The following is a 16,133-nucleotide window of genomic DNA, read 5'->3' as shown; positions in this document are numbered from 1 at the left end:
ACACTATCCAACAACATCTACTTGCATAAAACATAAAACTTCTAGGTTCTGCTCAGATCATCCACTCCATAAGGAGTCTGAGCTCCTTACTTCTGGCTGCCAATTTAGAATACACAATAATACAAAACCAAAACATACCAGAGGTTCCTGTGGCCATAAACAAACTGAATTACTTTACATAATAATGAACTGGTTCTTCTCGACACTGGCACTTTACATATAACACTGCGATCTATATGGATTCATATTAAATCTGTAAAAATCTCTTCTGGTACATTTAACTTTATGAATATTTAAAGTAATGCTTTTGATGATACTTATTTGTTGTTATACTATCTATTTATTTTAATATCCGGTGAAATATGAAGTATATCTAACAGTTCCACAGGATACTCTTCTGGAAGTGAAGTTTTTCCATTTTATTAGAAAAATATACATTATTTATTATACATTATATTATTCCTTATTCCCATGGCCTGTGTGCGGCTGGGACACTCCCATCAGAATGATATGAGCAAAAAGTTATGTCCTCTGTGGTTTTCCTGAGCTAGTTCTCCACCCCTAACCATGATGTGTTCCTGAATGTTACTGATGATATGCCCCTGGTCCACTAGCAAAAAACAAAAACAAAACATAAAACTAATTCATTCTCTCTTGTGACTTGTTTATCTCTGTGTCCTTCAAATGACTCAACACTGCAATTCCCTCCCTACCCTCTAAATTGGCCCCATTATCTCCCTCATTTGGAAACCGCTCTAAATGAATCAGGCCTGGACAGCCTCGGTGCTCTGCTCCGCTGCAGTGCCAGTTATGCAATCAGATTGGTTCAAAAGCGCTAACAGTTATGACATGAACGTGGAAAATGCTGAGTGCTTACGTTTCGGAAATGTGTAGAGCATGAAGGCTGCATTGAGCTAGGCTGGCAGCGGGCTCCATAACCACATTCTGATATGGGATAGCATGGGCGCTTCTCTGTGACTTCTGTGATAAACTGATCTGTCAACCATAGACCCAAACTGTGGCAGAGCCTTTAAAATTATTATCCAATGAAAGTATCAGCCATGGTCATCGGGTGAAGTATATGACATACCGGTGAACGTTTCTGACTCTCCACTCGTCTGTATCGAAAGGGCTCAGAAACCATTTACTTTTTTGTCATGTTCTTGAGTAGTGTCACAGCAAGAAGCAGAGGGGGAGTCAGTACAGCTTATGTGGCGAGAAGGAGACCTTTCCCTACTGCTCAGTGAACAACCAGCCAAGTATGAGATTTCATGCTCTCCAAAAAGCCAAACACGAAATTGCAGTGAAACAAATCTAATTTTTAAAAGATGCCATGAGAGTATTCTGCAGGCAGAAAAAAAACGTATGAAAACTCCTGCAAGGGACTGTAAGAGACTGAGACAGGCACAAGAAAACTTTTCACTCATTGAATGGCTGGCCGGCAAAAGACACAGATGGCCAAAGACACTGTCAGCAGATCTCAGATGGGAGTCAGCTGACAGCCAGAAAACCCCAGAGGACTAAAGTCTGGTGTGGGTGAGTGACGGATGGACACAAAGGATCTGAAGTGTGAAGTGGATGGAAGAGATGGCAACAATCACAGTCTGAAAGCAGAGAATTGGGGGAAGAAAAAAGTCACCATAATGACAGAGTATCCACACTCAGTGGTCCCATCTGAGTGTTCACATTCTGCTACCATTGCAGGCCTAGTGATTAGAGCATGATGAGAGGCATAGCCAATCAATTGGGTCGATACTGAATTTTGTGGAAAACAGGCAATTGGTGGGCATTCATGCCAATAATATACTTTCTTGACGAAGCATGCATTCTAGTTCAGAAATAGGGTCTCTCTCACATTCTGTGACTGTGGACCATCAACTCAGTAGGCTGTGTATGCAACCCCACTTAAACATGTGATGTAATTTGAAAAATACAGGAAATATCCTTTGCAGGAATCCAATAATTCTGATCATGTAATCAAGGAAAATATCAACATATTCAGTAATATTTTAAAAGACCATGGTGATAATGTCCCTGGCACATTGGTTTAGTTGACTAGCTATCTTGCTCAACTAAAATGATATCATCCAACATGGCATGAAACAGTAGGGTCATTGATGAGGTCATTAATGTTGGGACAGGACATTTCACTGGCTGGCAAGCTACCTTGCTGACAACACACAACCAGCTTCCTAAATTAGCTATCTATTCATAAACAGCTGCAACACTTTCAGTATTCTAGCTCCACTTTAAGGTGGCGCACATCAATGACTCCAACACTAGTGCTTCATGCTACTACTGCATGTAATCCTTGAAAGAATATTATAAAAACAATCAAAGAAATGAATACTCCCTTATTAGATCAAAACTGTGAAAAAATGAACCAAAACAGGAAAAAATGAACAGGAATGGAAAGGAAGTTCTGTATGTCTTCATCCATTACAAATCTGCTACCAAGAGATCATAGTGTCATGGTATTGTTGATTTTTTTCCCAAGAAATATAATTACAGTAACTGAGGGGGTGGATATCTCTTTTATCTAGCAGTCCTGTACAGTCAGCTCCAGTTTAATGACATGTCTGTGTGTGGGTGTGCTCCTGTGTGAGACTTTTTGTAAGAACGGTGCTATTATAAGCATGGAGCAAACATCCCACAGCTCCTAATTGGTTGGTGAAAAAACCTAAGAACAGAGCACTCATGGAACAGAACATTGTCCATTAAGCCCTTCTCATACGTGCACAATTCAGATAAAAGCTTCATTTCACCTTGGCTAATTGGCTGATAATGGAGTCAGCCACTCAATGATGTCTGTGCAACTTGTGTTTAGTCAGGTAGTCAAGTAGAAGCTCTTATTATGTGTACACATTGGATCACAGACCAAGTCACGGGGTGGGGGAAACGATACTACCCACAGTCCCTTAGGAATAACACATGTAAGTCAAAAGAAGACTTTTATGCATGTGCATGTCTCTCTCTCTCTCTCTCTCTCTCTCCCTCCCTCGCTCCCCCTTTCCCTCCGCGCTTCACTTCAGATCCCACACATACAAATTTGCAAAGTGAGGTGCATTTTATTGTGCGAGCAAAACTACTGAATGTTCCATATATTCCATCACATTCAGTTGTATCTAAATGGTAAGTATCAATACAGGGTCTCTTCTTTCAGTTAATCACTAATCACTGGCAGCGGCACACTGTGTCTAGGCACACCCAAAGTCACATTTGTGACTGGGACACCCAAAGATCAGTGCTTCAGAGGGTCCCCTGGTAAGAAATCTCAATTTTCCCATGGTCCACACACAAATTACTCCGGTACCCACATTAGAGGAACTCTGCCACCACAACTGGCTTAGAGTTCATCATTTTGGTTTATAAAACCATGTTAATAAACATACAGAAATAATAGCAGTGTTTTGTGTGCTTGTATTTTTAACAGAAATGAAAAATGTTGAGAGGAAAACCCATTAGTGCCTCCTTTCACCAAGTGCACCTTCTTCCAAAACATTAAAATACAGCTAACAGACACAGGATGCGTATAATTGTTTAATAGAATGAAAGCAGTTGATATATTTAAAAAAACCAAAAACAAATCCAGTCTTATCACTGCAGCTATTATTTATTCTTTTAATCAGCTTAATTAATGAGCAATATAATCTCCTTTTTTAAAGAGGGAAAAAATAAAAGGCAATTACAGATGCAATCGCCACACGCAATTGTCCTGGAGTGCATATTAATTACACTGGCATTGCTTTCCCAATGTTAATGAGCCATTTACATGCAAATTGCAGGGGATTGTTTTTGTACAGTCCAGTCCAGACCCTGTCTCAAAACGTCTGCACGCGGGAAGCACCAGTGAAGGTATTCAAATTTGATTCTTTTTTTAAGGCCCATCTATTGTGTCCAGTCAAATGTGAACACCTGGGGAGAGGGAAATGCAAAATGTAGATGGACTATGAATAAGATGAGTCATCCCTTCTATTTGTCACATCAAAAAAGGACATTTCCCTCCCATTACAGGACAGGTGTTTGGCAAACAGCTCCGCACCCTTTAAAATATGCACATTTTCTTTTGAAACTTGAAAATATGAATAACCTTTGATAATACTGAAGTTTATACAGGAAAAAAGAGGTGCCACCTTGTTGCCCAAAGTTCAGTGAAGAGATATGGTGGTACGCTATCCCTGGACTTCCAATCACAAAAGGAAAAAAGTATGCCAGTCCTCCACTAACACAACATGAAAGAAATGCTATGCAGGAAGTCAGAAAGGATAGAAGTGCTGCCTCCATTAACAAGTGAAATGAAAACAAGCCTTTGATATATGAATCCTACACTTTATTCCTGTATAAAATATATGTGCAGTTTTAGAAATGAAATTCAAAGGCTTTTGTCTATTGTTAAACGTCCTTAATGAAAAGCTAGAGACACTGAATGTGAGAAGGGGCCACTCCAAGGAGGCAGAGGCAGCTGCTGAATTATTCAGTGCTGATTGTGCTATTATCCCCAGATGACTTGGGTGAAGCACTTCACCTGTGTGAGTGCACTCCTGTCCGGCGGGGGAGAGCAGCACCATGGCCTGGCCACTCTGCACCCTGCTTCTGCATCACACAAAAGCATATCTTTCCATCCCAAGACCTACAGCCACCGGTATCAGGTTAATGACATCACTGTAGGTTAGTGATGATCCTATGCCCGGTTCTGTTCATGATGTGTTCTTGTGTTCTAATCACTTATTAATTTATGTGTAAGATGCACGGGGGAGGTGCAGACAGAGAATTGCATATCCTGTGAAGAAACAGGCCTCTTGCCTTGCAACTTGAAGTGGATATTCAGAAGAGCTGAAGAGGTATATTACACAGACATAAACAAGCTTGATTCTACAATGAAACATAAGAATATGAAACAATCAAGGAGATGAATGAAGATCATGTTTTCCTCAGGCTGCTAATGACAGCTGTGTTTCAGTTTTCAGATTTTAGTTCTGGGGCACATTGCAAAGAAGGCACAGGTGGTCGTTCAATCTAATGAGTTTAATGCAGATGAAGGCATGGTCTGCTAAATTCTTGGGTCGACATATCACTGGGTGACAGTGCGCGAAAATACTAATTGCGAGTGAACCTCAGAAAGGATTACTGCAGTACCGTCTCAACTTTGTTTCCGTGAAGCTCAGCGACTGTGAAAGACGATAATCGGCGTTTTAGACTGCAGCCCAAAGCAATCACAACGCAGCAGTCCAAATTAGTCAGAGTGATTTAACACTCGCCATACTTCACCCCTTCAGAAGGCCAGCCATCTGAAAACCCGACTTGAGTGCCAGAAGCACCAATGTCGCTGTCAAAGCATAAAACCCATCCATCTTACGGAATATTTCTGGAACGCATCCAAACATACACTTGAGCTTAAGGAGACTTCACAATTTATGAATAGGAGAGTAAGTGTGTAAGAATTTTTTTTTAGGATTAGTAGCTCAGTGAATGAGATTTTTTTATGAGATCTACTGAAAAACTCAGTTAACCTCAGATGCTCTAAAGTCATTAAATTTCTTTGTTTCCAGTTAGAGTAGCTCAAACGTTGACCCAGTACAGAAAGAAGGGAAATTTGAAGCTATTTATCTCTGTTAAGACAGTGGACAGAAGTGTGTGTCGAAGATGATAGATACAAGATGTTTTTCAAGGATCAGAAATGCTTCTGATAAAAACTGTCCCAAGACTTTTTTCCCCTTGGGAGTCCCAACAGTAGGCCTTAATCTGTGGCCTTTCTCCAACAATGAGATCATGTCAGAGTGTGATGTGTTTGACAGGTCTGAAAACATAAAACAGCCTGAACATCCAATTTTCACCTGGACTGTGAGGCTTCATGACAAAACCGTTCCAAGTGCATCTCACCCACACACCACCCATCAGCACAAGACTGAGACCAGAATGCCCACTGAGGGGTAGGGGGAGAGATAAAGGAGAAGGATTTACAGAAGAGGGTAATCCCACAGAGACAGTACTAAAACTGTATTCCCTACCTGACTGAAATTAAATCAGTTCTCATTGTCTCTCTGCACACCTTCCACAGGGACGAATGGATCAGTGACATGGCGAGCAAAAATCTGTCTTTTTGAAGACACGCTTGCTCTTTACTCTGGCTCAAGAATAAATAAGGAGACAGTAGCGAGGCTTACACGTGAAATTCTCAAAGGCGCAGCATGAGAAGGCAGATGGTTAACTGCAATATTGATCAGCAGTGATTCTGTGGAACTGCCATGGAATTTAGATCTAAGCCAGATACACAAACATGGCCAGAGGACAGCGGCTAGATTTACTGTGTTTAAAAAGTGAGAAAGAGGGTGAAGTTTAATACCGTCGAAAAGGCAACATTACAAATTACCCTTTGCAATGGCCTCAACTGAGGGCAGACTCCCAGGCAGACAGAAGCCTGTGTGGAGCAGGAGACTGGTAAATTGAGCCAGTTATCTGTCATTACGTTTTTATAGCATATCAGTCTGATTTCTATCTGTGGCAGCTGCCCCCAGGAGAATAAGGGCCCTGTAAAAATGACCTCATACCTCAAGCTCCTCCCTGCACACACATACACATGCAAAGACACACACACACACGCACACCCACAGACACACAAATGCAAAGACCCACACACACGCACATACACACACACACACACACACACACGCAGAGGCACACACGTGCACCCGCACATACACACACACATGCGAGCTGGTGAAGACACACACGCTGTTGCCACAAGCACAGGTTAAAACAAGGCAGCAGGAAGAGGCCTGTAAAACCTTCACACTTTATTAATCTGATGACAGCTCCACGGAGAACGCGCGCGGGGCGCTGAATTTACGGCTCTCCCATTGCTCCCTGGTGCACCTACTGAGCACGACTTGCTATTAAAGCCAACAGTATAATCAGCAGCGCTACCTTAACCCCCCTACTCCCACCACCGCACAGTCTGCCTCAACGTAGCCCTTCATTGCTCACTCAACACACCAACTGCGACTGGCACGCCCAATCTAGCTGTCTCCGTGTCCATGTCAGTGGAAGCGGAACCATCTTTCCCTTCCAAAATAGCCCCTCTGAAAGCCCCCAGGATGAATTGAGAGGTAAGGCATTTGGCTTAAGCTGAAATGACTGGCATAAATGGGAGGCAGAGACAGAAACCAAGCCCCACTCCTGCTGCTGACAAAATTAAAATAAAGACAATAATGTGCAGAGACTTCATGACTGACTCCTGGAGGCTGTCACACAGCTGGATCCAATAATGAGCTCAGTTAAAATGATGGTGACAGATTTTACACCATGTAATTCACTTGATCTCCCTTGGTCAATATCAAATTAAAATTTATTTCAGAAACAGAAAACAGTGTACAGCACGGCAAACATATTATATTTTCATTTCATTCATCACTGACCCTTGCTACCTTTCGGTATTTTAAAAGCACTATTAATTATAATACATATAATAAAATATAGCACTACATACAGTACATTTTATTTGTATTGATTACTCTGCCCTAGTAAAACACTTTGAGCATTCCGGTGTGAAATTAATGTTCTCTATAAAATATATCATTATTGTGGTTGTTGTTACAGTATTACTATTAATGTGAATTCTATTACAGTGGAGTTGGTTGAAGTCCTGGTATTACTTCATGATTATACCAATGAACAAGGCTTCCAGTGGGTCTACAAATGGCAGGGATATACATGAAATCCTTTGGCTGAAGGCATACAATTGTCTAAGCCCTGGAGGTGCTGTCTGACTATCTACAGTAGGGTTCACACCACCATGCCCTGCAATTTTACCTGAGCTTTCCCTCTGCGAGCAGCTCGTGGGACGGGTCTTCACAGAGCAGCCGACTGGTCTCCACATCCAGCAGGTACACAAATACACTCTCCTGCAAAACAGATCGGAGGTCAGCTTACTGCAAAATGACACAGAGACAAGCTGTGGAGACAGGCAAATCTGAAAAGCAGAGACAGAGAGGGCAAGGAATAATAAGCATGCATATTATCCATTCAGAGCACGCTAAAAGCGATTTATGCTTATGCTTAACTCAAGTGGCTGATGCTGCATCAGATCCATGTAATGCAGCAGAGGGAACTTTCATAATTTGTATAATACCATATAAATCTTTATTTATTGGATTTATTTTGGGGGAAGTTTGCTTAATGTATTTCACCAGTTATGAGGCCCATGTTATGCCTCGTCTGGGGTTTCCTTTTAGTCTGTTGTGACCTTGCGTGATATTTTCAAACTCAATCAGCAGAATTTCAGCTATTCATTAGAGGTTCCTCAGACGGCCTCCTGTGTCGTTGTTTTTTTTCCTGTAGCTTTGTAAAGAGAGAAACCATCTGCTCAGCTTTCCCCTCCAGAGGAAAATATCTCTGGTCTTACCGCCAGAGATTTTTAGAAGGTTTTGTGCAATTTGGAGGAGGTACTGCAGGAACACCAGCCAGAGCTGTGTTACAGCATCATACCTGGGTTACTGCTGTGGAAAGATCTGAGCCATGAAAAATCAAGGCCATTGCCTATATATATGGGAGGGTCAGTGCGGCATGGAGTGCGCATTCCTCTGTCTACAGCGGCACTACATCGAGCCCTTCCAGCGTGCTGAAAGTTTCTGAGGTCTGAGAGTAGATGACATGGGAGCCGGCTCAAAACATCTGGGTTTGGGGGCCAAGAAAATCCCAGCCTTCCTCAGCAGTTTCGTGCCATATCCAGCTGGCCTCAGCCCTCTGAAGAAAACAATCAGCGGAGATTGCAGCCGCAGCTTGGAGGTTGTTTTTCTGTGAGTACCATTACTCTTCTTTTTAGTCTGTTTAACCTCAGTGTGTTTGCGGCTGACAGTCCACCCCACATCTAAATGACATCACCCCCACCCCCACCCCTGCACACGCACACACACACTCACCATTCACCCCAAGATCACTGAAGTAGGTCCTGTCACAAAAACATTAATTTCCCCTGGAAAAAAATCCTTCCTAATCAATGACATAAGCCTTTAAAATTTTCTGCCACTGTCCACCCTCTGAAATTAAATCTGAAATCGAATGGGTCCTCACATTCAAAAAGGCAGATCTCACTGAGATTTGAAAAATGAGCCCATTCATTCTTCAGGGATGGCTATTACAATCTTTATTGCTTTCCTATTTTTACCAAAGCTTTATTTATTAAAGAACGGACTCTTCCAAAATGATATGTACAAAATTGGAACGAAGCTCAATATAAGGAGACTACTGAGGGACAGAGAAAAGTACCTTAATCTGAAACCACCTCTCAAAAGGTAAGAAGTGGGCACCATGAGGGCCAACCGCATAAGTTTCTATTACGATCGAGACATGCTGGAAATTAGGGTCAGAGTTCGCCATTGTCAATAGCCAATGTTAATAATGGCTCAACAGCCCAGCGTGACCCCAATTAGACAGCAAATTAACTTTCTCAATACTTACCCCAGAGCTGGAGCTGTCAAACACTGCAGGCACAATCAGTGCCTTCAAGCTTTATGAACTACACCAGGAGCCACAGACTGCCATTTCACTTTTTCCCCTCCCCCATTCAGATACACACGCTGTCCGCTTGCAAGATGAAAGCGCCAGAGATGGGACAAATTGGATTGCTTCTTTTAATTTGTCTGAAACGTCAAGGGAGTCCTGCGTCTGTTTTTTTTTTTTTTTTCTGACTCACTGTGCCCTGCGCGGAACTCATCAGAGAGTGCGCAGGCTGCTTCCCGCCATTACCTCGGATAGGCGTTATCAATTGCATAGAGAAACCCGGGACACAAATGAGGTCATGACCTGGACAAACCAAATGTCATAAGTAGACATGTCACAACGCACAGGGCAAGAACACAGTCGCATATCACACAAGGCTAGAACACAGTCCAAAATCATATGAGATTAGAACACACAGACCCATATCATACAAAACTAGAACACAGTCCCATATAATGCAAAATAAGAACAAAGTAACATATCACACAAGACTAGAACACAGTCCCAAATCACACAAGATTAGAACACAGTGCCATATCATGCAAGCTAGAATACAGTCCCAAATCATCTAAGATTAGAACACAGTCCCATATCATATAAGATTAGAACACAGTCCCTTTGCTTTAGTCGAGCATTAGGATAAAACTGCATAAAGGCATGACAATAACACAATAACTAAAATCAGTAAAACAACCACAAAATTACGTGGACTTAAAACATGATTACTGTTCAATTGCTGACCAATTACCATTCAGATGAACAATTTAGGGTAGTTTTGGGTAATCTGGGTCAAATTAGTGGCAATATAACATAAAGACATTAGCCATAAATGTGATTCTTATTAGAATTTATGTAATGTATGTAATAATAACAAGTAGCAACCCCGTTAAATTTGAATCCAGTATTTGCACGGCTCTATTGTCCTGAAACTGACCTTCAGGTAATCAAAAATATATTAGAATTATTACACTTAACTATACCTACAGAGGGTAGGAGACTAAATATAATGATAAGTTAATTATAAATATTTTTTGTACTGTTGCTTGCAATTTTCATGGTGTCATGGTGATCCTAGGAGAACCTATGTCTTCTAAAACACTAAATGACGTCTAAATCTTTAGCGAAATATTTGGCATTAGAGAAGATGTACTGCATGGGGAAGAGTCATACCACTTTGGGGAGCACAGCCTCCAGCACCTCTTTGATGACTTCCCGCAAGGAGCTGGTTTCAATGATGGAGGCAAGCCTGAGCAAAGCATCCTGGGGGGGAAAAAGCAAGAAAAAAAAAAGATTCAAATCAGGAGATAGAAAGTCCTTTTAATGGCAACCACTGGGGTGGCGCTCAGTCGGTGGCATGTACTTGTCACATTGCAGACCAGCAACCTCATCTGTTCAGTCAGGTACCCACAGTCCGCCTGCACAATGCCTCTGACTCAGTTAGGGACTGTGTGAGCTGATCTGCATGAACTGATAAAAAGGATGCACCAGCTTGACATCGTGTGTTTCAGAGGTGAGAAAGAGCCTATCACAACAGAACATGTCTTATTAATAAAGCCTCATCATCAGTATCACTGCCCGGGCTTACACTGAGAGAACTAAGAGGATTCATTAGCCGTTAAATTAAGCTAATTGAGACAAAGGTTGTCTATTTATGAAGGTAGGAGGGACTCCAATGACCTCTATGAAGCCACAGAGGTTCAGGTTCTCAGCTTCACCCGAAAAGGCAAAATCATGTACAATGCCCCAATTTATGAAGCGACATTTTGCACCCACAAAGGGCGTAGTTTTTCATTAGCACTTAGTGTGTAACTGCTTTTGGTGCTTAATACTATAGTGAATGAAAATACTAGGGTTTTTTTGTTACTCACAAAACAATAGTTGCCTTTTTTTCTTTATTCAGACAGAGCGAAAGCAGAAAGGGTAACAGATTGAGAAGGCATCATAGCACAGAAAGTGTCGTGGAAGCGGATAGAACACATAGGGGGATGGACATAGTCAGCCGCCCTAAAATCATGTTACACATCTTGCCATGTCTTTCTCATTTTCGTGAACAGATTGAGAAAATGTGACTTCTGTTTTTGTGCCAGGGGTAGTCATGAGCATTACAATGAAAGCTGAAATAATGAAGCTGAATCTTTACAATAGCACATACTCTCTGCATGGCTCTACCCCTAGGTGCTAAATAGATGGTAATTCAATTTACTGCACAATTGTACAAGGCCATTCGTTTATGTCATGCAGCTTTCACACAGAATAAATGAAAAAGAATTGGTGTGAAGAGCACCATGACTAACTGTCAAGAAACTAGTTTTTCAAGCATCCTACAATCCTCTGAGAAAAAGTTAAAGCTGGAAAATCTCCAAAACAATAAAAGGTTTATGCATATAATAAAGTAATCCAATGCAGATATGACTTTAAGAGCAGGATACTAGCTATGATACACTGTTCTTCAAGTTGGAAAGGTTTTGATATACCAGTTATTAATCAGTTTTACAGCATGTCGACAAATGCAAAAATTAACGTTCTAATAGTTTGAACATTGGCAAGCTCAAGACTGCAGTCACAGCTGAAGGGCCACTTTCCTCTGTGTCATTTTGTCATTGAAAACAATAGCTTGCCTGGTGACTTGGCACAATGGCACCTTTGAGGAGAGGAAGGCGCGGAGATGCAAAGGGCACTGTGAGGAGTGAGACGGAGTCAGGTGGAGGGCAGACAGCTCTGCAGTCCCTGGTCTGGGCCGGAGGAAAACAGGGCTGCACACTGCTAACCCCAAACTGAGCCGTGGGGAGCTACGCCATAACTGCCTCTCAGTGAAAGCCATCAAGCGCTGCTTCCAAAGCTTAGCGGAACAAGACAAGATGCAGAGTTTATTTTCTGTGGTGTTTGCTCTAAATATTGAACCATTGTCAGAGGACACACGTTAATAAAGAGAAAAATACAAGCGGTGAAATTATTTCCCTTCAGATGTGTACCTTTCTGCAATTGAGCTTTTTAATTCAATTGAGTTCCCAGCTGAATCTCTCCTGCTTTCAAATGTACTTTCACAGTAAAAGCTCACCAAGCCTCCTTTGATCATTTCCAATTTCAACTGAAAGGCCTCTTCAGTGTACTGAGAAGAAAAAAACTAAACACCAGAAATCTATTTCTGCCACTGAACTGCAATTCAATTAATTCAAAATGGACTAAACAGCTTTGAAAATACCAATTACAGTAAGCAGAGAGGAGCTTCATGGCCGCAGGCAAACGTGTTTTTATAGAATATGTCTACCAGATTTTCCAAAGCTCAATAAACCTCATACATATCAGACATTTTAAGGAGTCATTACCAGATGTAAATATTACAAAGGAATATTTCTTTAATTGGCAAGCATCAGAACATATTTGACTGCATGAATTATATAGAAATCTAAATCTGAAGCAACTGCTACTTATTTTACTCAGTCAGATCCCAAATATTGAAGATTCAATATAAACCTGGATATCATGAACATTGGGTGATCCAAGGCAAAGGAAGGGCAGTGATGAACTGGAGCTTAACCCTTCATTCACACTGCGAGCAATTCAGTTGATGGGTTGCTCAAGTGTACTGTGGATGCTGATCATTGCTAATGTAATCTGCTGGTCAAAGCAAAACTATTCCAGGTAGCCCTTGAATTACAGTTGTGCTACATTCTTTCCAACCTTTTCAAATAAAATTCAGTTTAAATTCTGTTTACAGGTTGATTATTTTTTACATTGCTGGCTTGCATAAAAGAACAATCGTGCAGGTGCAGGTAACACTCTAAGTATTATCCATTTATATAGCTGGAAATTGACAATATTTTCTGTAAGTTCAAAGGTAAAACGACAGTGTCACACCTAACATTTGAACCAAACACTTATTTTCCTTTGCAGCTTTAAAAGCCAGCAACTGTGGTTGTCGCCCTTTTTCAGCAGTGTTGCTATGACACTTGGGACAACGGTGGAAAGCTTTTACCGATGCAGCGAGAACTGTAGTCGTTTTTCAATTCCTTGACACAGAACAAGGCCCGTCTCTGACCACCAGCGAATTCAAGCTACGAATATTTTGAAACAGAGGACAGCACACATGCTGTTTCTAGGTCCCTTGCCGGCTCAGGAGAAAAGGCTCCGTCAATCGCTGTGCACTTCACAGTTCAGGATTACCTATCATGGATCTCCTTCCCCCAAATCATAATTCAAGTAGAGGCTGCATAATAATCAGTGCAGAGATAATGCTGGATTGGCAGTATGCCTGGCTGAAAATTTTCAAGAAGAAGAGGTGGGCCCCTGCAGAGCTTTAAACCCGAAGGGCATTGCATGACTTAATTGTCCCCCTTAAAGAAAAACATCCATTACCAAAACAGACATTTAGAGGTATTACAGAGGGATCGCAGATGTTAACAGGCAGTGTGTACAGACGCGCGACAAAAGGGCTCATGCTCCAGCTAGCAAGAGGAAGAGTCAGTCCACATTGATTAGTTATTACTTTCTGCAGTTAAAGAGGAAGCGCAATCGGCGAGCACTTTCTGTGACATACTGGTGTGCAGTTAGAACATATAAAATAAAATGAAAAGAGAAGCACAGTGAGAGATGACAATCCTTAAAAGGATATATCAAACACGACATCTTGGTAACAGTACTCATACAAACAGACATTTTGCAACTCATGATGATAAGCTACACCACTGGGAGCAGTAAGGGGAATCAATTATAACACGGAAGCAGTAAAATTAAAAAAATTATTTTCCTAATTAGATACTCCAATTTTTCAGGCAATTATCATAATACAGTAAATGTCTTTGGGCAGAAAACAAAATGTTAAGTCATTGCAGGTTGCTAATTTACACAACTTCAATTACCAGCAGTTTGAGAGCAATATTAGATGGAACACAATTATGACTGAGTCATAGATTTTAATTGCAAGCACCTTTTTCTCTCTATTTTGGAATGCAACATTTTGAACCAAACTTCTGAATTGCTGACAGTCTGATCTTTTCAACCAGGCCCGTCAAATTTCTGTGTCCCCACCTGCCCTTGTGAAATCCTTTCTTTGAGTGAGCCAAAAACCCGAAATGGCAAGAGTGAAGTGGAAGCACTGAGGCTCAAACAATGGTGTTGGCTTTTTAAGATACTGTGTATTCAAGAATGACAAGAAGAAGTCATAGTAAATACAGAGGCACTTTCTTAGTTACTTAGAAGTGCATTGACCTTGCTGTATTTTCTAGCATTGCTGCGCTATTTATAACTTTTTTCTTGTTCAGTTTCTGCAAAAATCCTATCAGAAATTATGCATGTAAAATCAATCTATACAACCAGACCAGTCGCCCTAATAAATATATATTCAGCGAACCATCCCATACCTGCATAAAAATTACACACCAAACCTGGAAGAATAACAGGGGTAGGCGCTAATTATTCTTGTTTGAAATGATCAGTAAATCTTTGCATTACAAGACTAAGTGTAAAACATTATTAAAGCAAGATTTACTGATCATATTTGACATTCAATTCATAAGATGTTGCATGCCTCTAGGGACAAAACATCATTTCACTTCATCCTTGTCTCGTGTAGCATAATTAAAATGATCACACGGAACAGTGGCAGATTCTAAATCTGTAATTAATTAAAATAGGTTGATATTTGCCTTCCTGTTTTATTGATGACAAGGTGTGCATTTTCAACAGCAAATATAACGTTGTGGAACACATCAGTTCAACAGTGAAGCTGCAATATTAAATACAGTCTTCCATGTTCTGATGCTTGATTAGCCAGCCACAAGGGTCGTGCAAACATTGCTTTCTAATATGATATTTCAAGATAAAAAATTAAAAGAAAATTAGATGCAGGTGACTTTTCAGGGTAAAAATAATCAATAATCTGGGGGGCATTGGTGGCTTAATACACTTTAGTATAGATCACTCATACAACAAATCTTCATGCACTGCAATAGTAAGACTCATTAAACCAAAACATTACATCAAGTTGCCCCTTAGGTTGATTAACCTTTCCCACTAATTAATCGCAGCAAGAGGGAGTAAAATGTCAAGATAAGCTGGGTGACACTGCCAAAGGAATTTACTGTGATCCATGACAACCCCCATCTACTGGATCTATACAGCACCCTTTGACAGTAATTACTTAGACTATGAGAGCTTAATTTAAGGCTGGGACCCAAACAGGAATCCTTGCCACACAGCCACATTTGGCAACCCTTTTCCATACCTTTTATGGAGTTTCTTAAATAAGCAGTGACATTTGGGCAACCTGGTACCAAAATCACCATAAAATTTTCTACACCATAAAAATGTATTTCTGTATATTCTGTAGGAACACCTACAGTATGAGCCTAAATTTCTTCTAAAACGATAACGATCAACGATATATGTTGCAGAAATTAACCAGCATGCTGATGAATAAATTAGCATCTAGACAGTATAAATAGTGGCCTCCAGTGGAAACACACAGGCAAGCTCATTGGAAATCCTGAGGAGACCTTGCCTCCCTTAGTTAATCCAATCTCCCATCGGGAGTGCAGACATGTCTGCACATTTTGTTGCGCAGACATGCATTTGACTATAATTTATCATTGAATTAAACCTCTATCTTCAGAGATTTGAAAAAGAGGTTTTAATTT

General features: G+C 40.9%; 1 protein-coding gene across 5 annotated transcripts in view; it reads right to left on the bottom strand.

Moving 5' to 3' along the window:
* LOC135235769 (cGMP-dependent 3',5'-cyclic phosphodiesterase) overlaps positions 1-16,133 on the bottom strand; it is a 168,389-nt gene that overhangs the window by 40,243 nt on the left and 112,013 nt on the right. For all 5 annotated transcript variants that reach the window (XM_064301586.1, XM_064301588.1, XM_064301587.1 and 2 more), the window contains 2 exons: positions 10,669-10,758; positions 7,810-7,901 (listed from right to left, as the gene is read on the bottom strand). In XM_064301586.1, the coding sequence (XP_064157656.1) occupies positions 7,810-7,901; positions 10,669-10,758 (182 nt within the window). The remainder of the gene's footprint in view (positions 1-7,809; positions 7,902-10,668; positions 10,759-16,133) is intronic.

Source organism: Anguilla rostrata, chromosome 12, assembly GCF_018555375.3.
Source record: "Anguilla rostrata isolate EN2019 chromosome 12, ASM1855537v3, whole genome shotgun sequence".
NCBI lineage: Eukaryota > Metazoa > Chordata > Actinopteri > Anguilliformes > Anguillidae > Anguilla > Anguilla rostrata.
This window is presented reverse-complemented; position numbering and strand designations above follow the sequence as displayed.